Genomic DNA, 23,717 nt, shown 5'->3' with positions numbered 1-23,717 from the left:
GCAGCCCCTCACCCTGGCAGCCTGAGACGGAGGCAGAAACATGCAGAGGATTGTACCCCGGGGCCAAGGAGAAGATGAGGCTGTTTGCAAGTTTGCCTGAAGCTGTGAGTCTCCTCTGGAGGGCCAAGATTTCCAGGAAATAAGCAGGAACCCTGTACAATAGGGCTCAGGGCTGACTGCAATGCTCATATGTCCCTGATACTCCCCCATCTACAGGAACCTTTCCAGTGCATTGTCACTATTTAATATTTTTGCAGTTCAGGAAGATGCTGCTCTGCTCACCTTCCTTCCCTGACCCTAGTCAGCTCCCCATCCCTCCCCCAAACCTCACCGTGTATCTTCCTGTTTATTTCAAGCCTGTTTAAACATCCCTCACTTTTCTTTCCAAGATTCTGTTTCATTGCTGAGGCTGTGCCAGGGCCATCCATCTGCAGGAGTCGGACGCCCTGGGGGTTATGGGGAGATCAGTGCGACATTCTGAGTGATTTTTTTCAGAGTAGCAACCGTGTTAGTCTGTATTCGCAAAAAGAAAAGGAGGACTTGGGGCACCTTAGAGACTAACGAATTTATTTGAGCTTGAGCTTTCGTGAGCTACAGCTCACTTCATCGGATGCAACATCGGATGTATTCTGAGTGAGTGGCTGCTGAGCTTAATGCTACTTTATGCAGGAATATTAAATGAGGCCCAGAAGGCACTGAGAAAATCCCAATGCCTGGCAAACGAGTTCAGATAGGGAGAACCAAAAGAAGTGATGAAGGGTCCCCAATTCCTCATGGGAAAGGCGAGAGCAGCGCTCCTTTGTAGGATGGATTACACAGGTGCCCTAGTGCTCAATTTCTCCCTTCGCTGCACCTCCACAGCCCAGTAGGTAACTCACTGGAGAAGGGGCTCTGGCCTCATTCACCTCCCTTCTTGTCCACAGCAGCACATTAGCCCTATTCACATACAACACAGCCTGGCACTGCAGCAGGCTCACCAGTTGGAAAACAAAACAAAGATCAAAAGAGGAACTCAGGAGCTGCAAACAATAAGGCTCCAGTGGTAACATGAACTCAGCCGCACCCGCTGCATGCCACAAACAGCCAGGCATTAGCTTCACATTTAAACCAACCCCCAAGAATATCAAACACTACATACCTGCAGGATAGCCTGACAAACAGCTCTGTTTGAACCTTCGCTTCTGTTCCCCAACTCCTTAATTTTAACAGTGCAGATTGAAAGTGTCCATGACACTTTCAGGCAACTAATTTCCATATTTGTTTTTTAATTAAACAGAAATAACAAGCAAGCCTTACTCTGCATTTGCTGCTAGCACCAACAAAGCAATAGCTCTGCTCTTGTCCAGGGAGACCAGAACCTCACCTGTGTCGAAGCTGAACAGGTGATAAGACACATCAGAAAAAACCCTGGTATTTCAGAGGACAGGTTTTATTATTTTATTCTCTTTATAAATCTTTGGACCAGGGTTTGGTTGGGGGTTATTATTATTAATTTAATTCAAATGACTGAGACACACTTAGGAGAAAAAAGGTCTTTGATAAAGATTAATCCCACCCTCCCCTTCCTTTACACAGCTCACAATCCACATCTCTGAGACATCCAATGGGTCCTCTAGCAAATCCCGGAGAGGCCAGCACCTTGTATTTCTAAAGAAAGATGAACAAGCAGAAAACACCCACTTGTGCACATGTACTTCACGTACTTACTTGCTGCTTCGTGATGGAGAAACGTGACAGGCAAGTTCTATATTAATTATTATTATTATTTATTTGTATTACTGTAGCTGCTAGAAGCCCCACTCATGGACCAGGCCCCAGATGGTGCCAGGTGCTGCACAAACACAGAATACAGAGCTGCTCCCTTCTCCAAAGAGTTCACATCTATGTAAACTGACCCGTCACTTTTCTCCATCATGAAGCAGCCCATCAGGAGCATATGTTTATTTCCAACCAGCCCCTGCTCTCCCCCTTTGCCAGTCCCTTTACTCAGGCTGGACATTTTGTTAATACAGTCGAAGCAGGTGCCTTGCAATCTGACAGAGACTTCACACCCATTCTCCTCCCTCCATTGCAGTGCCAGATACCCAGGAGGTGGCAGCTCTGATCCTGTAGCCCCCTGCGCCTGCATGGAGCCCCGAGGGAATTCTGCAAACAGGTGGACCTCGCCCAACATGAGCCGTAGTCCTGGAGGAGCCTCCAGAGAGCAGAGAGGTCTCCCGCGGACTTTGCTGGGGTGTTGGCCTAACGGAGAGGGTTCATTAGTCGGAAGCATTGCCTTGGTTTATTATTTGTTCCCTCTCCAGCCTGCATGGGAGTTCTCATCATACCTGCACCTGTCTCCAAGCAGTGCCCGCTGCTAAAAAGGGGAGAGCAGGGGGATCTCTGATGAAAAGGCAGGTGGAACATGTGGGCTTTTCCCAGCACTTCACAGGTATTAGGATGATAAAGCATGTGTGTGTGTGTGTGTGTGTGTGTGTGTGTACACACCCCTGGCTCCTCCAGCTCCCTGTGGGCTCGATGGAAGCCATAACAGGCCCATCACTAAATCTGTGGCAGACCTGAGCATGGAACCCAGGCTGCCTGTCTCGCACTCCAACTCCTGGAGGGGTTAGGCACTTGTGGGGAAGGGCGGGATGGATTTGTCTCCAGTTTGGCCTCGAGTGGGTGCCCCCTGTTAGAAACGCCAGAGAGATGGTCCTGGCTGCTCTGGCCGTGCAGAAACCCAGGGCTGAACTGTGGGCCAGAGAATCAGCTGGCTGCCCATGGGAGCAGCAGGTGCGATAGGCTCAGTACATAGCCAGACAGGTTAAAGGCAGCCAGGCAGGTCCAGCGGACAGCAATGGTACTAGCAGGCCAAGGGAGCTGGAGTGGCCAAATGAAGAGAGCACTGGACTGGGACTCAGGAGATTGCCTTCTAGTCCCAGCTCTGACACCAGTCTGCTGGGCGACCTTGGACAAGTCCCTTCACCTTCCTGTGCCTCAGTTTCTCTATCCATCCCAGGGGGGTAACCATTCCCTCCTCCTTTGTAAAGCTCCAAGGATGGAGAGAGGATATTGTCCAGGTAGCAGCTCAGCACCAGCCTAGAACCTGCCACATCCCCACCCATATAGTCACTTAGGGCGTCATTTCCAGAGATCAGGTTTCAGAGTAGCAGCTGTGTTAGTCTGTATCCGTAAAAAGAACAGGAGGACTTGTGGCACCTTAGAGACTAACAAATTTATTACAGCATAAGCTTTCGTGAGCTACAGCTCACTTCATCGGATGCATTCAGTGGAAAATACAGTGGGGAGATTTATATACACAGAGAACATGAAACAATGGGTGTTACCATACACACTGTAATGAGAGTGATCAGGTAAGGTGAGCTATTACCAGCAGGAGAGCGTGGTGGGGGGGAGGGGACCTTTTGTAGTGATAATCAAGGTGGGCCATTTCCAGCAGTTGACAACAGCAGCAGGAGGGGAAATAAACAAGGGGAAATGGTTTTACTTTGTGTAATGACCATCCACGCCCAGTCTTTATTCAAGCCTAAGTGAATTGTATCCAGTTTGCAAATTAATTCCAATTCAGCAGTCTCTCCTTGGAGTCCTTTTCTGAAGTTTTTTTTTTGAAGAATTGTCACTTTTAGGTCTGTAATCGAGTGACCAAAGAGATTGAAGTGTTCTGCCAATCAAGCCTAGGGGTTCTGATGGACATAGCATGGAGGCAGAGCACCCAGTGCAATGAACGAGAGTCCCCAGACCCTCTCTCCAGACCGCATCCAGGCCCTGTAAGGCCTCTGGCCACGACATGTGTCGAACTCCTTTCTCCTTGTTCGTCCCCGATTGCATGCAGTGATCCAAGGGACGAGTGAGATGGGCGGGATGGGGCCAGCGAGGAAACGGAGATGCCGATTTCAAAGCTCTGGGAAGCTTTTGAGCGCGGCTCCGCTCTGCAGACTGTGTGACTGTGAAAATGACCTTGGGAGGAGGCTCCGTCCCCTTGTGAGCACACGCACTCACCTTGCCAGAGAGAAGGACAGTTCCACCTACCAGCCCTGCAAACCCGACCAGGAATAACAGCTCCACAGGCCAAATCCTGCCCTACCAGTCCAGGCCCATTGCCTTCTGGGGACGATGCACAAGGAGGAAGAGACACTGGCTGTCCCCTGCCTTCCCTTCAGGGCTGGGCTGCTCTGGCAGGGCTAACAGGAGGAAAAGGGGGTGGGGGGAAGCACCACACGCTAGTTTTCACGACTGCAGGCAGCAGCTTCAACTCTGACACACTCTGGGCACCAAGCTGGGCAAGCAGGGTCTCTGCATAAAGCGAACGGCCTTTCACAGCACAACCCATGTCAGCCAGCATGCACCCACCAGCTCTTCCACCGAATCATTTCTGCTTGCAATGTATGCAGGTCCCCAGGTCACCAGCAGTGGTTTCAGCCCAGCCATGCTCACCAGCAGCAATGTCCTGCCCGGGCAATGGGAGTGCAGGGGTCCCACTCCACAGGGTCACTGCTAGAGCTGGCTGTGAATTTTTCAGTCAAACATTTTTATTTGAAAATTGTTGGTTGGTTGAAACCAAAACTTCTGGAGAAACAGGGTCGGCTCCAATGAACCTCCCACCTCAGAGAGAAGGAGAAAGAGTTTTGATGTTGTTGAAATGTTTCAATTTGACATTTTCTAAACAGAAAATCTGAGCTTTCCTGATTCCAAATGACATTTTGTTCTGAAATTTAGGCTTATTAGACAAAAAAGATAAAAGGAAAAAAAGGGTGAAATCAAAACAAAACGTTTCCATTCATCCAAATGGGAATTCTTTGGAGGGCTGGGGAGGCTTGGTTTGCAAATATTTTCAAGATTTGTACTTTTTGTCCCAGTCTGAGACAGGGAGAAACACTGAACTCTCATCAATATCCTAGGGCGGGGAAGCCACTTCCCCCAGCCCTTGTTGCTGGTGATGGCCCAGGGGTGGGTCTGATATCAGCCCTGGCACAAGGCCACCAAAGAGCCAAGACAGGGGCAAGTTTGTCCCGGGGAGGTAACTTGTGATTGGAAAGTGTGTGGGGATGCAGGAGGGCGACCCCATGGACAGGCAGTCCCAGGCAATGCGGTCTCTAGCACAGATCTCAGCGAGAACAGCGACCCTCTCGCTGATACCAGGCCAGCCAGCAGGTACCAGGTGTCAATCCAGTCCCAAACACACAGTGGGAACAGTTGGTATCTCAGTGTGGGGCTAGCTATTGTTTTACTTAATCTCTCAGCACTTAGCAAATTGCATAAAACCAGACAGCTCCACACAGACAGACAGATACACATGCCCTTCGCCCCATCATACGTGCTGCCACCTGCCGTGGGTCACTCCCTCCTCCAGCCCTCATTTAGATACAAACTCAGCTAGAGAACAGTTTCAAAATGCACATTTCAGCACATAGCCACACCTCTCTGCTAGCAGTGTCCAGCTCCTCCCCAGAGCAGCCAGCAATGGAGTGACCGGGGCAGGGTGCAGGCCAGTTATCACCTGTCCCAGCTCCTCCAGAGAGTGTTTGCTAAGATGGGTCAGTGGACCCCAGAGCTGCCTCCCTAGACATGGGGGTGAAAAGGGCGAGAGCTCTGGGTGTGGGGGGCAGTGGGCAAGGTGGCAGCCCAGATGGCCCGTCCCCCTGGCAGCATGGGCCAGCAGACTGCTGGGCACTCAGTGAGCATTGCTGAAACCGGAGTTATCATCCCAACAGCCACACAGAGAAGAGGGAAAGTAAAGACGGAGAAGCAGCCCATTGAGTCTAGCACTCTGCCGGCTAAAATCCCAGATGGTCCAGCTGTGCAGAATCCCCTCCACCCCACCCCCAGCTCCTCATCCCAGCAGCCCAGCTAGCCCACAGTGGGAAGCGGGTACTGGGAAGGGGTTTCAGAAAAGTTGGGAGTCATGATGCCATCGCCAGGCGAGAGGTGGGGACGCAGCGTGGGTCTAGCAGAGAAGCGACTACACAGCGGATCAGCAATGCAGCCCACAGATGGTCATGCCACGCTGACTCCCAAAGACAGGATGGTTAGGATGGAAGATCCCTCACATGTTCCCTCCCATTGCTGGCACTCACAGTGCACTCACCATGGAGAACTCCTCCCCCGCCATTCAGAACAATAGAGAACTCCCCCTCCCCCATCTCCCAGTTCAGAACAATGGGAGCTGAGCACTTTTGAAAGTCGGGCCCAGTCCGGCTTCTTCCCACCTGTGATCTCAAAGCCCTACCCAAGGGGGCAGTAACAGCCATTCGGAGGATGGGGAGAGGGGTCACATGCCCAGCAAGAGCAGGGCACGGCCCCGAAGAAGCATCCAGGAGACCTTGCGCCAGCCATGCCCTGGCCTGCCTCCAGGAAAGGGGGAAGGTCCATGGGAACAGAGGTCTCAACGCTTTAGCTCTTAGTCATGGGTCACCAAGGCAGACGGGTCCCTTATGCAGCCCCCCCAGCTGCAGGTGCAGAGGAAATATTTGTCACTGTCAGGATTGCAGGGGGAAGTTCTCAGGCCTTCTGCTCATAATGGGCCCTTCTGGGAGCTGTAAACCCAAATGCCCGGGACTCCTGAGCGGGTGAGGGGCACTACATTCTCATTCCGGTGTGTGTCTACAAACTCTGCCCCTGGAGAAGGGAGGCTGGGCCCACAGCCCTGGTGAAAATTCAGCCCTCGGGGAGGCACGATTTTAACACGGCCAACGATTCACGGCCCCAGCACCTCCCACCGGCCACGATTCAGGACGCCGAGCATCGCCCCCAGCTTTGAGGAACTCAACTTCCAGCAGAAAATACACTAAACTGGTCCCTATGCGGGGAAGAGGGGGGCATTTTAGAAAAGAAAGAAAACGGCCAACTGCGGCGCGTCTCCCGGAGTTGTCAAGAGCCAGCTGTGCAGCAAGGAGGAGGCAGATTCAGCAGAGACTGGCAGCCAGGAGCCAGGGACGTAAGGGCAGGAGCCGTAAGTGCTGTGCAGCGTAGGGGAGAGGAGCGCAGACAGGCCACTTGATTTATGGAAATATATTGGGGGAGGGGGTCAGCAATATCCCCTGGATGTGACTTATCTGATATACTGAGAGCTCCCCACCCCGCTGCCCCCCGATCCTACATGTACTTAACCCTTGGCAACATATGGAGTCTGCAGGCAAACGTTTGCAAGGGATGCAGAGCAGAGACAGAGGAGCATGTTATCAACAAACAGCTGGTATCGTCTCCCCCTCCTCCCCAGTTCTGTCAACAGGCTCGCAGACAGGGCGACCCCACAGACACCACCGGGAGGTGGATGCCAGTGGAAGAACCTGCACTGACAAACCAAAGGCTCAACCCCTCCAGACTGCCCCCCATCCCCAGAGAAAGCGCAGTTTTCTAGCTTCAATACAAGCCAGAGATTCCGTCCCACCCCCCGAGATCCAGGCATTTAAATCCCCCTGTACGGCTGCTCCTGCACCAGCCTCTGCTTTGTAGTTAGCGTTAGATCAGTAGGCGGGAAATGCTGAAACACAATCAGAAATTCTCCTCTCGTTTCAAAGGCAAGCGCAGATCACGAGCGCGGAAATTCATGCAAAGATTAAAGGGAAAAAATAATATGCCTCCCAGACGCCTGCGTTGTCACTCAGTTAACTTTGGTTTCTCTCTTTAAATATATATTTTGTGGTGATTAAATATATATATATAAAATACTATTTTATGCTTAAATTCGGTAACAGGCTGCAGCCAAACCATGCTAGTGGGTGCCGCGAAAGCTTCACTCGCACAGCTCTACCAGTTCCCCTCAATCCCAACCCACAGCAGCCCCCCCCCCCCCCCCCGCAGCCCCAGCTATCCCAGCCCTGGGCTCTCCGCACACCATAACACACACTGCCCACCAACCCCCCGACTGTCTCAACACCCCCAGCTCTGCCAGTGCCCCTCAACCCCGACCCACAGCCCCAGCCGTCCCAGCCCTGGGTTCCACGCACAGTTCTACTGATGCCGCCCACGTCCCAACCCACAGCCCTGGGCTGTCCCCATACACACACACTTCTCCCCTGATGCTGACCTATAGCTTCAGAATCCTAGCCTCTTCTGAGCAGTCAGCACTGGCTAGATTTTACTTAACACTCCAAATCACGACCAGAGTTTTTAACTGGACTTCACTGATGTCCAGCACCTTCCCTAGCTCCTTTCATTGCACTTGTGAATTTAGGACAGGCTAGCAGATCCCTGCCCCCCCACGGAGTCCCCGGGCGATGCTCTGGAACTGCTCCCTACGAAGCCAGGCAGGACTCTGGGGAAGTCTCCTTTCTGTGAGCAGACTGTCTTCAGGACACACAGCTCACACAACTTCCACCTTCCTGGGTCTGACCTCGGAGCATTCAGCATCCTCTGCCCCTCCGTGCGCTTCCCACAGCGAGTGCGCCCAGGCGGGGTCCTGGGGAAGCCAGAGGGTCCTGCCCCCCAACTCCACAGTCAGACGTGACTCTCAGCCAGCCAGTAAAACAGAGGTTTATTAGACGACAGGAACATGGTCTAAAACAGAGCTTGTAGGTACAGAGAACAGGACCCCTCAGCTGGGTCCATTCTGGGTGGCAGTGAGCCAGCAACCACGTCTGCACTTCATTCCATGTCCCCAGCCAGCCCCAAATCGAAACTCCCTCCAGCCCCTCCTCCTCTGGACTTTGTCCCTTTCCTGGGCCAGGAGGTCACCTGATTCCTTTGTTCTTCAACCCTTTAGCTCCCACCTTGCAGGGGGGAAGGGCCAGGCCATCAGCTGCCAGGAAACAGGATGTTGTCCATTCTCTGTGTCCAGACCCCTGCACATACCTGCCCTCTAGGGCTCTGCAGTGATTATACACCCTTACCCCACCACCTAGATACTTAAGAACTGCATAGGGGAAACTGAGGCACCCCCACACTATTCAGAGGAAACATTAAGAACAGTCCCACTTTGTCACAGCTCTCCCCCGGAGACTGAACTGAGTGAGGTCACTTTAGTCGGTGACCTGGGGAAGTTCCAACCCACCAACATTCCCATGGATGCCCCAGCATCTCTCCCATTCCTTGGTGGGAGTTACACCAGGCCCTTCCAGTTTCACACCCTCCCTTAGGTCCGGGGGGGTCGACAGCACTCGCATGCCACATGTGGGAAGGTTTATGCGGCCTGTGCCTTTTGCCACCCCAAAACCCTCGGGGGTCAAACTGGGATCGGGTCTTCTCCCAGCGCTCCAGTCTGGGGGGCTGCAATTCGGGCTCTCTTGGTTAAGAGCCCCCATCTTGACCTGGGACACATACTGTTCACTTACAGAACTCGCATGGAGACATTCCTTTCTCAACAACCTTGTCTCCCCAACAAGCTGGCCAAACACAGCCACTTGGTTATAGGACTGTTTAACTTTCTTAACAGCTTTCACTCCATCTGAGACCTTCTCAAAGCTATCCACACTGGATCTTTCAACAGGAAAGTCAGTGGCTTCATTCACAACAGAAAATTTCTGGCTGTTAGGAACTGAAACTGTCTTGATTAAATCACTTTCACACCCTTCAGTTGCAGTAAACTGCTTGCAAAGACTACCATGAGGATTCCTTTCCCTAGAGCTTTTCTATGCAACAATTCACCCCTCACAGAAATTCTGCCCTTACCCTCTTTACCTAGGGCTTGCTCTAGAGGAACACTTTCCTGAGCAACAACAGACTCTTTCTGGGTCTCCCTTACATCCAGAATTACCTCTGGCCCATCAGGTGGATTCCTACACAATCCCCTTTCAGGCAAACTGACAGACTTCCTAGATAAAAGGTCAGAAGCATTCTCCTTCCCTTTGCCACACACAAGTTCAGGAATCTTTTCCTTCTTGCTACAGGTTTCCACACCCTCAGTAGGTAACACAATCAAATCGCCTTTATGCTCTCCTTGTGCCCTGGCTAGGATCTCACCCTGATTAGACAGGGTTGCTACACCCTTTCCCACCCACACACTAGCAACAGGCAAAATACAAGCACCAGAATTGTCTGGTCGCTGGGATTTTACATAGACACTAACTGGTTGCAACCTAGTTACAGGGCCATTCTCCCGAGCAGACACAAACTTAGGGCCATTCCCTTCCTGGGCTTTAGCTGAATCCAGAACCAACCCTGAGACAACTGCACTGTTCTCAACCATCACAGGCTGAAAGGCCCCTTCTGTCTGCTCCACAGACAAAGAAGAGCCGGGCACACTTTCTCCTTTCCCAGACACACAGCTTGGGATCTCTTTCCCCTTGTCCCAGCACACAGGGCTGGTCACAGACAACTGCTTGGAGACTGGGGTAGCTCCCTTCATAGGCAAGTCAATACCTCTGACAGACACGGGCACATTTCCTTCACTGTCCCACTTCTCCACCCAGCTAACAGGTAAGTTCCAGGGACACTCATCTTCCACTCTCCTCGCCTTCCCACCCTGCTGACTAGACACAGCCATCAGCTCACAAGGCTGCCTAGGCTCATCCAGACTTTCCTTACCAAGCACCTTGCCACTCCCTACAGATAACCTGCCCTGCCTGTGTCTCCCCGCCCTCAGCTGGGGTCTCAGCTCCCGCTGTGCTCAGCGTTGCCCTTGCTGTCCCAGTGAGGGCAGGTAGTGAGCTCGCTGCTTTCCTCACTGCATCAGAGCCAGCGTGAGCCCCCACTCCGGTGTGCAAGGGGGGCAGGGAGCCCCAGGGGTCTGGTTACAGGCAGGCAGGTATCCTGAGCCTAGCAGCTCCTCCCCGCTGCCAGCCAGGTCATCTGCATTTTCACTGACCATTTCCCTCTCAGCTGATTGGTTCCCTGGATTCAAATTCAAACCCTTGGCCATTACAGGAGCAAGGCCTGGATCCTGTCCCAACAGGGTCTCACAGCTGATATCCTGGAGAACCCCAACGACCAGCCAGCCCCACCCCTCCTGTGTCTGCACAGGAATCTGGGCCATAGGCAGGGCGAGGGGCTTCATCCCTGGGACCCTCACATAACTCACACAGCCCCTCAGCATCTGAGGCTGCACCACCCAGGGCCTGACAACAGTTCTCTCTGTCCTAGGATCTCACCACTCCCGGAATGTCTCCCCATTGACCATCACCTTCCGCTCCCACTGGGGGTCCGAGGGGCCTGGCCCAAGGAAACTCCACACAGACATATAGGTTGGGACCAGGAGTGGGAGCCTGTCCACCTCCCCACCCACCTGGCTGACAGAGTCTATGGCCTTGGGACCCAGCAAGGGAGCTAGACACTGGGGCTTTTCCGCAGGGTCCCCCTGGTTCAAATCTCCAGCCTGCTCAAAGGCAGTGAGGTCGGCATCCACATCCTCCCCCCCCCAAACAGGGGCAGCAATTTAGTCTCGAGGTTCCCTGCGGAACTGGCACCCCGGGGTCTGTTCCCACTCACCCCTGGGAGGTCCCCTATGCCTCTCCGCTCCACCACCGCCAGTTCATGCTGCTGCTGCTGCTTCTGCAGCTCTTTCTCGGGCTCTTGCTGTCTCTCACATCTTGCCCGCTTGACTGTGAAATGAAAAAACTCATTCACAGCTATTCATATAGAAAGCTTGGTTAATCTGGAGCAAAAGCTGCAGGCTCAACCATGTCCTTAACTGGATTTCTTCCCTGCGGGATGTGGTTGCAGGGCTCCCCTTCCCCCAGGACAGAATGAGGCAGCTTTGGTCAATAATAAGAGCTATGAAGAGATATTAACGGCAGTTGTCAGAAGAGGAGTTTTGAACTCATGGTCTGCTGGCACCCAGCCCAGTGCACCTTCTCCTAGGCAACAGGGCATTTTATGGGGGCAGGTTTCAGTCTCTCTCCCCCCACATGGTTCTGCAGCACCACATCCAAAGTCCAATCACCGCTGAATTATTGGGGGTGGTTTGGAGCTGGCTCTAGAACTTGACAGGAGCAAGTCCAGTGGCAGCAGGTGGGAGTGGAACTGACCGTAGCCCTAACCCCCTGCAAAGAGAGTGGTAAGAAAGATGAAATGTTTAACTGGGGGCATGGGGGCATGGGGGGAAATCTCTGAAATCACTTGACCAAAAATGTGCATCACAAACTCCATCCTAGGCCCAGAACTAGCACAGCGGTTTCCAGACCCATCGGCCCGCGGACGTGCATTTCCCAGAACTTTCACAGTTAGGGTTTGAACAGAAATCCTGTGGCAACCTGAATTATGAAGTGGCTACTCGCCACCTAGAGGCTGCTATTTGTATTACATCCAAGTGACAGGACTTGGCAAGCAAGGTAATTCTGCCCTTCTTGTGCAGCCCTGTTTAAGGAACTTACCGGCCGAAGCATGGGGGGTGGAACAAGGGTTACCTAGGCCAGCTGAGAGGAGTTCTGTAAGATCGCATAGCTTTTTGGGGCAGGGACCGGGTCTTATTGCACATCCTACAGGCATGGAGCCAGACAGATGTGTATTAATAAGCCTCTGGCCCGATTTGCCAAGGAGCTGCGCCCCTGCAGTTCCCGCTGGTCTCCGGAGCCGCTCTAACACCCCCAGAAATTGACAATCTAACACAGCAGAGCCAGGAGCACCAACTGCCCACCCGCTCCCATTGAAAGCACTGGGGAATCCCTCCCCTGGCTGAGCTCTTCGGAAAATCTGGCCCATGGTCCACAGGGGGAAGGAATGCCACAAGCAGGTAATTTAGAGAGCAGCTAACTGCAGAGCTAACAGAGGCCTCATCTATATTACACTCAGCTTCAATGGGAGCCAGTGGAAGCTCCGGGCCTGGGACAGCAGTTGCAAGGGACCAGGTTGCTCCTGGGACTGATCGCTCCAGGCAGTGGGCTGTTCCCAACAGATGGCTAGTCTCTTGGTAGCTGAGTGGGCTACTGGCCCCAGCACCAGATGGGTGTGGTTAGGTCTCCACCATGGGCAGTAGAGCAGCCACCAGCCTGATCTACATCTGCCGAATCCAGGCCAGGATACAGGGAGAACGTGCAGGGACAGGAATCGGGAAGTGACAGGGTGCATCACTGTCCAGCATAGAAGCCTCAATATCGTAACCGCAGCCAAGCCCTGACTCTGCTTGACCATGGGGAGGCTACAGCCGCTGTATCATTTTAATAGCAGGGGACAGAGCCTGGGTTAGTCTCCTTGTGGCCTGGCTAATTAAGGCAGCACAGAATTTCTGTTTTGCAGCCGATCAGGACGTCTCAGGGCTACCAGGAATTAAAGATGCGGTTACATTTGTCAATACGCTAATTAAAAGAGCAAGGAAATTATTGCACAGCTTTGCAAGTCTCCTACCCCTCCATGCTGCCTGTGCCATCAGCTGTGACTACCTCTGGGAGGCTCGGCACAGCGGCTGCTCCCCCAAACGAGGCACCAGCATCATGCGCATTCGTGATCTTGGCTTGATGCCAATGGGGTCTGCTCTCAGGCACTTTGGCGGGGATGGAAAGACAGTGTGCAGCAAGAAAGATCCCTATGCAAAGTGCTTCATTATGGTGAAGTTCGGCAAAGCCGGCGGGCTGAGGGCATTTTACCCTTTAGGAATGATCTGGTTAAAACCTCTCAACTGTTTAAAAAAAAAAAAAAGAAAAAGAAAAAGCAGGTGTTATATAGACCCAAAGCCTCCCCAGAAGGCTGCCAGCTGGGATCAACCCTACAGCCTCTCTCTCTAAATGCACAAGTCTCTACTGACTGAGCCAACTCCATGAGGTGCCTTAAGCCCCTTTTGCATATGAATCCATGGCTTCATCGCATTTCACAGGTCATCCCTGTGCTACAAATCACAGCTCCCTGAAACTCTATAGCCCCAGGGACAGAGCTCAAGCTTTTCTGCTGCTGGAGCTCACACCCTGGCCACCGGAGCTAAAGGAGAATCTCCATCAGCTATGCCAGTATGGGGTCTTTGACACACCGCTCCAATTCCATGTGTTAAGGGGCAGCAGAGCACTCACACATGCTCTCTCCAGAGATTCATTACAACTGAATCTTAGTTAGCAACGTCAGCTGAGATGTGGTAACTAAATCACCGTCATTTCCCTTCAAGTTCTTGTGTCATGCCCCTGTGCAGCTAATAACCAGGGAATGAGTAAGACAAGGGAGAGAGTCGTCAGTGTTAAAGCCAGAAGCAATGACTGTGATCAGCCCGTTATGCAGCTGGGGGCAGGAGTCACTGGCTGAGAGTCTCTGGAAGTCAGACCAGATCATCAGAATGGTCCCTTCTGGCCTTAAAATCTATTAATCTGGTCTGACCTGCTGCATAGCACAAGCCATAAGATTTCACCCCATAATTCCTCCTTCGAGCCAAAGAATGTCTGGCAGAGCCTTTAGAAAGAGACTCCAAGCGATGGAGAATCTGCCACATCCCTTGGTAAAACATTCCACTGGCTAACTCCACTCCCCGTGAATAAACAGCACCTGTTTCCAGCTCTCTGACTGGCTCCCATTCGAGCAAGTTGGGATTTACCCTACCACCTCATTTGTTGCGTTCATTGAAATTGGTCTGACCCAGGAAAATCTCAGCTCCCCACAGCTGGAACCTGAAAAGCATTCCCACTTCAGGTGCCAGCAGCAGGATCTCCCTGCTCCGCTCCTGTGCGGAAGCAGACACAGCTACGCAAACAAGAACCCTGTTCTCAGCAGCACTGTGCACCCTGGGACTCTGATCTAGTCCAACCTCCTCCCCACCCACAGGGCTGGAGCGCCCAGGGCGGGCCTGTAGAGCAACGCAAGTGCGCACACCTGCACCAACTCCATCACCTGTAACAGTCCAGCTGGAGCAGTGGGAACAGCTCCCTTCCAGCCCCCTCTGCCCCAACAGAGAAAAAGAGAAGCAGCACAGAGTTGTGGGACCACAGAGCTTAGGAAAGCAGCTCCCGCCAGGCCAGGGACTAAGTGCAGGGAGCCGTGAAAATGGGAGGCCCCCCTCCTGGGGCTCAGAAGCTGCCCTCAGGACCCCGGGAGCAGCCTCAATGGTCCCTGGCACGGAGGTGCACATGCAAAACAACAAACCATAAGGGAAGTAAATTAGGGGGATGCACCTCTATTGGAATGCTTTGAACCCCACAAGTAAGGGGGGGCTGAGACTGCCTGGACCTGGGCCGAGCTAACCAGCCTCCTGAGCCAACAGCTCACACAGGAACCTGCTGTGCCGCTGATAGTGTGGTTGTGTTTTCCCAAACAACCTCTGGTTTGAATACAGAATCCTCCCTCTCCCAGGTGAGCCCCCTGTCAGGGTTCAGCCCAGCGGCGTGCTGGGCGTAGGGACCCTGGGCCTCAGCAACACAACTAGGAGTGCTCGAATAGGTCTCATGCTCCCACTCACTGATCACCTGAGAGCTGTGGGGCTCTGACCGTCCCAGCAGAAGAGAGATCCAAGCCCCAGCCTACCTCTAAGGAGACCCCCGGCTGGACAGAACAGCCTGAGTGGATTTAGCTCCAAAAGAAGGGGGAGGGGCAGGGAAAGAGAAGAATCAAAGCTGAGAGCCAGGCCCTTGTGCCCTAGTGGGCGAAAGTCACTTTGACTCTTACAGTTCGATTTAACCCCCTCACACCCAAATTAAATGTGGCCAGTGTGGATTTTACCGAACTCTCGGAACGCCAACAATCACTGTCCTTCTGTGGGGTCGAGAAGCACCAGAACAAGACGTCAGCCTCGGTGGAGCACAGGGAAACTCCCTGCACCAGGGCAAGACCGAGCCACCAACCAGACACTCCCAGAGGGTGAGCTGGGGGGGCAAACCGGAACCCTGCCCCGAGCAGATGCGGCCCAGTTACTAAATAATAGTAACAAAGTTATACACAAAAACAGTGAGGAGTCCTTGTGGCACCTTAGAGACTAAAAAATTTTTTTGGGCTTAAGCTTTCGTGTGCTAGAACCCACTTCATCAGATGCATGGAGCAAAAAATACAGTAGGTAGGTATAAATATACAGCACATGAAAAGATGGGAGGTGCCTTACCAAGTCGGGGGGGGGGGGGGGGTCAGTGCTAATGAGGCCAATTCAATCAGGGTGGATGTGGCCCATTCCCAACAGTTGACAAGAAGATGTGAATATCAACAGGGGAAAAATTATTTTTTGTAGTGACCCAGCCACTCCCAGTCTTTATTCAGGCCTAATTTGATGGTGTCAAGTTTGCAAATTAATTCCAGTTCCGCAGCTTCTCACTGAAGTCTGTTTTTGAAGTTTTTTTGTTGAAGAATGGCCATTTTTAAGTCTGTTATTGAGTGTCCAGGGAGACTGAAGTGCTCTCCTACTGGTTTTTGAATGTTACAATTCTTGATGTCTGATTTGTGATCAGGAACAGTGATCAGGAACAGCCAGCATGGATTCACCAAGGGAAGGTCATGCCTGACTAATCTAATCGCCTTTTATCATGAGATTACTGGTTCTGTGGATGAAGGGAAAGCAGTGGATGTATTGTTTCTTGACTTTAGCAAAGCTTTTGACACGGTCTCCCACAGTATTCTTGTCAGCAAGTTAAGGAAGTATGGGCTGGATGAATGCACTATAGGGTGGGTAGAAAGCTGGCTAGATTGTCGGGCTCAACGGGTAGTGATCAATGGCTCCATGTCTAGTTGGCAGCCGGTGTCAAGTGGAGTGCCCCAGGGGTCGGTCCTGGGGCCGGTTTTGTTCAATATCTTCATAAATGATCTGGAGGATGGTGTGGATTGCACTCTCAGCAAATTTGCGGACGATACTAAACTGGGAGGAGTGGTAGATACGCTGGAGGGGAGGGATAGGATACAGAAGGACCTAGACAAATTGGAGGATTGGGCCAAAAGAAATCTGATGAGGTTCAATAAGGATAAGTGCAGGGTCCTGCACTTAGGACGGAAGAATCCAATGCACCGCTACAGACTAGGGACCGAATGGCTAGGCAGCAGTTCTGCGGAAAAGGACCTAGGGGTGACAGTGGACGAGAAGCTGGATATGAGTCAGCAGTGTGCCCTTGTTGCCAAGAAGGCCAATGGCATTTTGGGATGTATAAGTAGGGGCATAGCGAGCAGATCGAGGGACGTGATCGTCCCCCTCTATTCGACATTGGTGAGGCCTCATCTGGAGTACTGTGTCCAGTTTTGGGCCCCACACTACAAGAAGGATGTGGATAAATTGGAGAGAGTCCAGCGAAGGGCAACAAAAATGATTAGGGGTCTAGAACACATGACTTATGAGGAGAGGCTGAGGGAGCTGGGATTGTTTAGCCTGCAGAAGAGAAGAATGAGGGGGGATTTGATAGCTGCTTTCAACTACCTGAAAGGGGGTTCCAAAGAGGATGGCTCTAGACTGTTCTCAATGGTAGCAGATGACAGAACGAGGAGTAATGGCTTCAAGTTGCAGTGGGGGAGGTTTAGATTGGATATTAGGAAAAACTTTTTCACTAAGAGGGTGGTGAAACACTGGAATGCGTTGCCTAGGGAGGTGGTGGAATCTCCTTCCTTGGAAGTTTTTAAGGTCAGGCTTGACAAAGCCCTGGCTGGGATGATTTAACTGGGAATTGGTCCTGCTTCGAGCAGGGGGTTGGACTAGATGACCTTCAGGGGTCCCTTCCAACCCTGATATTCTATGATTCTATGATTCTATGATTTGTGTCCATTTATTCTTTTGTGTAGAGACTGTCCGGTTTGGCTAATGTACATGGCAGAGGGGCATTGCTGGCACATGGCATATATCACATTGGTAGATGGGCAGGTGTTGCTGATGTGGTTAGGCCCTATGATGGTGTCCCTTGAATAGATATTTGGACAGAGTTGTTGCAGGGATTGGTTCCTGGGTTAATGTTTCTGTTGTGTGGTGTGTAGTTGTTGGTGAGCATTTGCTTCAGGTTGGATGGCTGTCTGTAAGCTAGGACTGGCCTGTCTCCCAAGATCTGTGAGAGTGAGGGATCGGCCTTCAGGATACATTGTAGATTCTTGATGGTGAGCTGGAGAGATTTTAGTTGGGGGCTGTAGGTGATGGTGAGTGGCCACATCCACCCTGATTGAATTGGCCTCGTTAGCACTGACCCCCCACTTGGTAAGGCAACTCCCATCTTTTCATGTGCTGTATATTTATACCTACCTACTGTATTTTTCACTCCATGCATCTGATGAAGTGCGTTCTAGCCCATGAAAGCTTATGCCCAAATAACTTTGTTAGTCTCTAAGGTGCCACAAGGACTCCTCATTGTTTTTGCTGTTACAGATTAACATGGCTACCCCTCTGAAAGTTACACACAGGAGCCCACAGATCCCCAGCACAAAGAGAGAAACTTGTCGCCTCCAGTTAATTTTTGACTTCATCCAAACCCAAGGGACTCTGACCCCAGTGATCTGCATTCAAAGGAAGCATCCCATGAACCTGAATCATGGAGCAGGTCCTCAGGGAATCAATCCTGAAGCACTTACACGAGAGGAAAGTGATCAGGAACAGTCAGCATGGATTCACCAAGGGAAGGTCATGCCTGACTAATCTAATCGCCTTCTATGATGAGATTACTGGTTCTGTGGATGAAGGGAAAGCAGTGGATGTATTGTTTCTTGACTTTAGCAAAGCTTTTGACACGGTCTCCCACAGTATTCTTGTCAGCAAGTTAAAGAAGTACGGGCTGGATGAATTCACTATAAGGTGGGTAGAAAGTTGGCTAGATTGTCGGGCTCGACGGGTAGTGATCAATGGCTCCATGTCTAGTTGGCAGCCGGTGTCAAGTGGAGTGCCCCAGGGGTCGGTCCTGGGGCCGGTTTTGTTCAATATCTTCATAAATGATCTGGAGGATGGTGTGGATTGCACTCTCAGCAAATTTGCGGATGATACTAAACTGGGAGGAGTGGTAGATATGCTGGAGGGCAGGGATAGGATACAGAGGGACCTAGACAAATTGGAGGATTGGGCCAAAAGAAATTTGATGAGGTTCAACAAGGATAAGTGCAGAGTCCTGCACTTAGGACGGAAGAACCCAATGCACCACGACAGACTAGGGACCGAATGGGTCGGCAGCAGTTCTGCGGAAAAGGACCAGGGGTGACAGTGGACGAGAAGCTGGATACGAGTCAACAGTGTGCCCTTGTTGCCAAGGCGGCCAATGGCATTTTGGGATGTATAAGTAGGGGCATAGCCAGCAGATCGAGGGACATGATCGTTCCCCTCTATTCGACATTGGTGAGGCCTCATCTGGAGTACTGTGTCCAGTTTTGGGCCCCACACTACAAGAAGGATGTGGATAAATTGGAGAGAGTCCAGCGAAGGGCAACAAAAATGATTAGGCGTCTGGAACACATGACTTATGAGGAGAGGCTGAGGGAGCTGGGATTGTTTAGTCTGCAGAAGTGAAGAATGAGGGGGGATTTGATAGCTGCTTTCAACTACCTGAGAGGTGGTTCCAGAGAGGATGGTTCTAGACTATTCTCAGTGGTAGCGGATGACAGGACAAGGAGTAATGGTCTCAAGTTGCAGAGGGGGAGGTTTAGGTTGGATATTAGGAAAAACTGTTTCACTAGGAGGGTGGTGAAACACTGGAATGCGTTACCTAGGGAGGTGGTAGAATCTCCTTCCTTAGAGGTTTTTAAGGTCAGGCTTGACAAAGCCCTGGCTGGGATGATTTAGTTGGGGATGGGTCCTGCTTTGAGCAGGGGGTTGGACTAGATGACCTCCTGAGGTCCCTTCCAAGCCTGGTATTCTATGATTCTATGAACCTTCAAACATGGAACCTACTGACCAGGAGTCCTGACAGCCCAGTGAAACAGCAGTGCACACACACACGTACGCGTGCGCACACACACACACACACACACACACACAGCCGTGAGGCAGTATTGTAGGCCCACTTAGTTTCTCACCAGCCTTTGCACCCTGGATATACAGGAGCAGGAGGGAATTTTTCACAGCCTCTGGCTAGTCAATTTAAGTTCCTGACTAGCAGATATATAGGGAATTTTTCACACCCTGGTTAAACACACACACATGAAAATGCCCAGGCTGGCTTTGAGAACTGGTTGCATTGCAGGAGATGTGGACGGATTAAGTGGACGACTGTGGCTCAGCTCTGGGGGAGCATGTGCCAGTGGAGAAACTCAGCTCAGTGCTCCCCCAGTGGCCCAGCTGGGCTGCTGGAGCAGAGAAAGGGCCACATCCCTGCCCTAGCCCTGGCATTTGAGGGGTGGCCAAGGTGCACTGAGCTTGGGGCTGGCCACTGAACAGAAAAAAGCTCCCCACAGCCCCAGCACGGCTCTGTGAGACGCTGTATCACTAATGGAGGAGCCTAACCATGGGTAAAGATCCAAAATATTCCTCTAAAAGGGATCTCCAGCAGGAGACAGGAAGTGACTGGAGTGAAACTGACTACAGGGGTAGTCAATTATTTTTTGTCAAGGTCCAAATGTCTTGGTCAAGGTATAGTCAAGGTTCAGGCTCCAGAGAAAATAATAATAATAAAAAATAATGATGATAATAATAAATAATAATAATAAGTAAATAAAAAGATTTTGAGTCCAGGCAAAAGCGTCTGGTGGTCTGGCTTTGCCCGCAGTCCGCCTGTTGACTACCCCAGGACTAGGAGATGTGTTTCCAGGAGACTGTCCGTACGGCCTCTCCAATCCCAATGGTAACTTCGTCCCCGATTAACAGTGAGAACACCACAGCCCCTCAGAGGGTTACGGATGGGTGGTATAATTACTGATACCCTCTCCGGGCTTGGAGGCTGCCTTTTTCGCATGAAGGTGACCTGTGCCAAAGGAAAGGAAAACTCCGTCTGGCAAGTTGTTCATTCGGAAACGTATGGGCCTCTTGGGACAGTGAAATTCCAACAGTAAAACTAGTTTAAGACCTTGTGGTGAGTAGCAATCAGCCACAGGGCAGGCAGGTTTAATTACTGTCACTGAACGAGACTAAGGGACTTGCTACAGGAGTTCTGCAGCAGCTGTACCCCAATAAAGATCTCCCGAATTTTTTAACCAGATCTACCCATCACAAGTCAGAATTGTTACAATTACTGGCCCAGACCCACTACTCCGACCTACCCATGCACCTGTGCAGAGTCTAACTGAACTCCATATGGGAGGGTGTAAGGACCGGGCCCACACTGATCTCACACCAGGGTCTGGCCCCTTGCTTGATAATTCAGGTCCCTCTTCTGATTTCCCAGGCACGTGCGAGTTATCTGGAAATAGCCACCAAACACGCAGATAAATAATTATCAGGCTACAATTTATTCCCACATGGTATCGTTTCTCTCCCTCACTACCCCCCCAATTGGACAACAATCTTTCTAAACCTAAAGAACAGACAAAATCGGCCCTTTCTGGGACCTGTCTTCAGACCAGAAATTGTTGGGGCTAAAAATCCAGGATTCGTGACCAGCTTCTGTGCAGCCCTCATTGCTACCCCAGACACTCACTAGTAACATACAATCCAAACCAAGACCCACACCAGCCTGAACCCTGCACTTCTGCCAGCCTGTGAAGAGAGCCACAGAAACTCCACTCTTCCCACAATTTCACTAGCTCCCTCCACAGCTATGGAGATAGAAAAGGAGGACTTGTGGCACCTTAGAGACTAACCAATGTATTTGAGCATAAGCTTTCGTGAGCTACAGCTCACTTCATCGGATGCATACTGTGGAAAGTACAGAAGATCTTTTTATACACACAAACCATGAAAAAATGGGTGTTTACCACTACAAAAGGTTTTCTCTCCCCCCACCCCACTCTCCTGCTGGTAATAGCTTATCTAAAGCGATCACTCTCCTTACAGTGTGTATGTTAATCAAGGTGGGCCATTTCCAGCACAAATCCTTTCAGGTGGTGGGCCCTGAGCCATCAAATAGAAAGAGGCTTAAAAGAAACTCCGACCACATCGCCACTTGAAACAGCTCCCGCTCCATCCCATGACACTCAGTACAGGGATGGGCGAGACAACCTCTCTGGGTCCCTTCCAGCCCTACATGTCTAGGATTCTACGATTTCAGAGATGGCATAACAAAGAGCAACTATTACATTTGCTCCTCTGTAGTGTAAACAGGATGTCTAACGAGGACTTGTGGGATGCAGCTAATCACTCCAGAGCAAGGTCAACGAACACTGCACTTCAGGCTCAGTGCCTTCATCTCACACCTACCAACACATTCTGCACCCACCGATATTTCAGAGTTTTTCTGCCTATTGACAGTCTCCCCTGGTCTCCTATGGGAGCAGGATAACACCCTCCACAGGAAATTCCTGCTTTGCTCTAAGAAAAGGAGTACTTGTGGCACCTTAGAGACCTGCTTTGCGCTGTACTTTTCTAATCTTACCGGTTCCTGGCCCTTTCATAAGCATGTCTTTTTTACCCTGAATTTTATTCTTTTTCATGGATTTAAATACGGAAAAACCCAAGAGCTCAGCCCATGCAGAAAGAATGGGTGTGTATCCTCTCAGGTGTGCAGCTGGGCTGAGGACAGATAACACGCTGCCTCTCTTCTGAAGTTCTGACAGGTGCTAGCCTCGCTCAGCCAGGTGCTCATAAAGGAGCAGGCTTCCCGTGCTCAGCGCAGAATGCTTGCGGCATAAGGCAAAGATGCGCTATTTGCTCAGCGGTTTAAAGACAATAATCCCTCATACCTGAGCTTCAAACACACAGAGCTGCTCCCATGCAAAGCTGGGCTTAGCAGTCTGCTCCAAACCCTTTAAGCCCGGCTCTCCAGGCTCGCACAGGAATGTTCAGCGAGGCTATTAATTGCACAGGAGCTACATAATAATTAGCCTCCGATTCTAGGGCCTCGCGTCAGATGACTGGGCAAAGCACGTGGCTCTGCAATAAATCAAGCAGTGGCATAGTGGCAAATTCTGTCAGTGAGCAGGCTGCTGTGCCCTAGCCATACCCCCTCCCCCACCCACACTGAGCTGAGTTTATCACAGTCCCCCCCCCCCCCACACACACACACACCATACAGCCCCTTGTTTACAGGTGTCCTTAAACTAGGGAAGGAGACAAACCTTCCCCCCCTAAAAACCACCCCCAATATAAATGTAGTGTCAGCACCAGGGGGGACCGGATGCCCAGGGTGGAGGGAGGGAGGCTAGGTGCATGGGAGGCAGGGGGGAGAGCGGGAACAGGAAACCCCAAAGGGGAAAGGGAAATGGGGTAGGAGTCCCTGGGGCGCAGGGGAGTCCAGGGAAGGAGTAAGAGAAGGGAGGATGCAGAGGGCGAAAGGGGGATGGGTGCGTGGGACACCCAGTGGGGAAGGGGATGCAGGAAGACGTCCCTGGGGACAGTGGGGAGCAGGGACCCAGGGAGAGGGAAGGGGTCCCCGGGGTGCAGGACGCAGAGCGGGGCAGGGGTCCCTGCTCTGCTAGGCCGGGATTACTCACAGTGCCCGCAGCTTCACCCACATCTTCTTGCTGGGGCCGGACTTGAGCTCCAGAGGGGACGGGCAGCCCTCGGGGGACTCCAGCAGGTCCCGGTCCAGCTGCGGGGGGCTCCGCGGGGCGTCCATCTTCTGCTCCCCCTGCAGCGCGGGGGAGAGAGAGCGTGAGAGCTGGCGAGCAGCTGCCACCCCACCGCCCCGGCTCCCCCCGCGCCCGGAGCCGCTGGCCCCTGCTCCCTGCCGCCAGTTACCCGAGTCGGTGAGCGCGTCCTGCGCTCAGCCCCGCCGCCCGGTGCCTGCGCAGGGGCCGGCGAGCCGGAGAGGCAGCGCCCGGAACGTGCGCGCAGCGGAGCAGCCTGGCTCAGCCAGGCGCCGCCGGTCCCTCCCCGCTTGCCAGATATGGCCTCTCTCCGGAGCGCCGGGGCGAGCCCACCCCCGCTGCCAGCGCTCCCGGCCGGGGGCTCCCCGCCCCAATCCGGG

The 23,717-nt window shown here is 52.1% G+C and overlaps 1 protein-coding gene across 1 annotated transcript in view; it reads right to left on the bottom strand.

The window, feature by feature from the left end:
* The window catches only part of PDE1B (phosphodiesterase 1B), a 143,937-nt gene extending 120,559 nt beyond the window's left edge, over nucleotides 1-23,378 (bottom strand). The window contains exon 1 of the mRNA XM_077838452.1: nucleotides 23,242-23,378. Coding sequence (XP_077694578.1) covers nucleotides 23,242-23,366 — 125 coding nt within the window. The 5' untranslated portion in view covers nucleotides 23,367-23,378. The remainder of the gene's footprint in view (nucleotides 1-23,241) is intronic.
* Nucleotides 23,379-23,717: the final 339 nt, after the last annotated feature.

This window comes from Eretmochelys imbricata, chromosome 20 (assembly GCF_965152235.1).
Source record: "Eretmochelys imbricata isolate rEreImb1 chromosome 20, rEreImb1.hap1, whole genome shotgun sequence".
NCBI lineage: Eukaryota > Metazoa > Chordata > Testudines > Cheloniidae > Eretmochelys > Eretmochelys imbricata.
The sequence above is the reverse complement of the archived record's forward strand: the minus strand, read 5'-3'. Positions and strand labels throughout refer to the sequence as shown.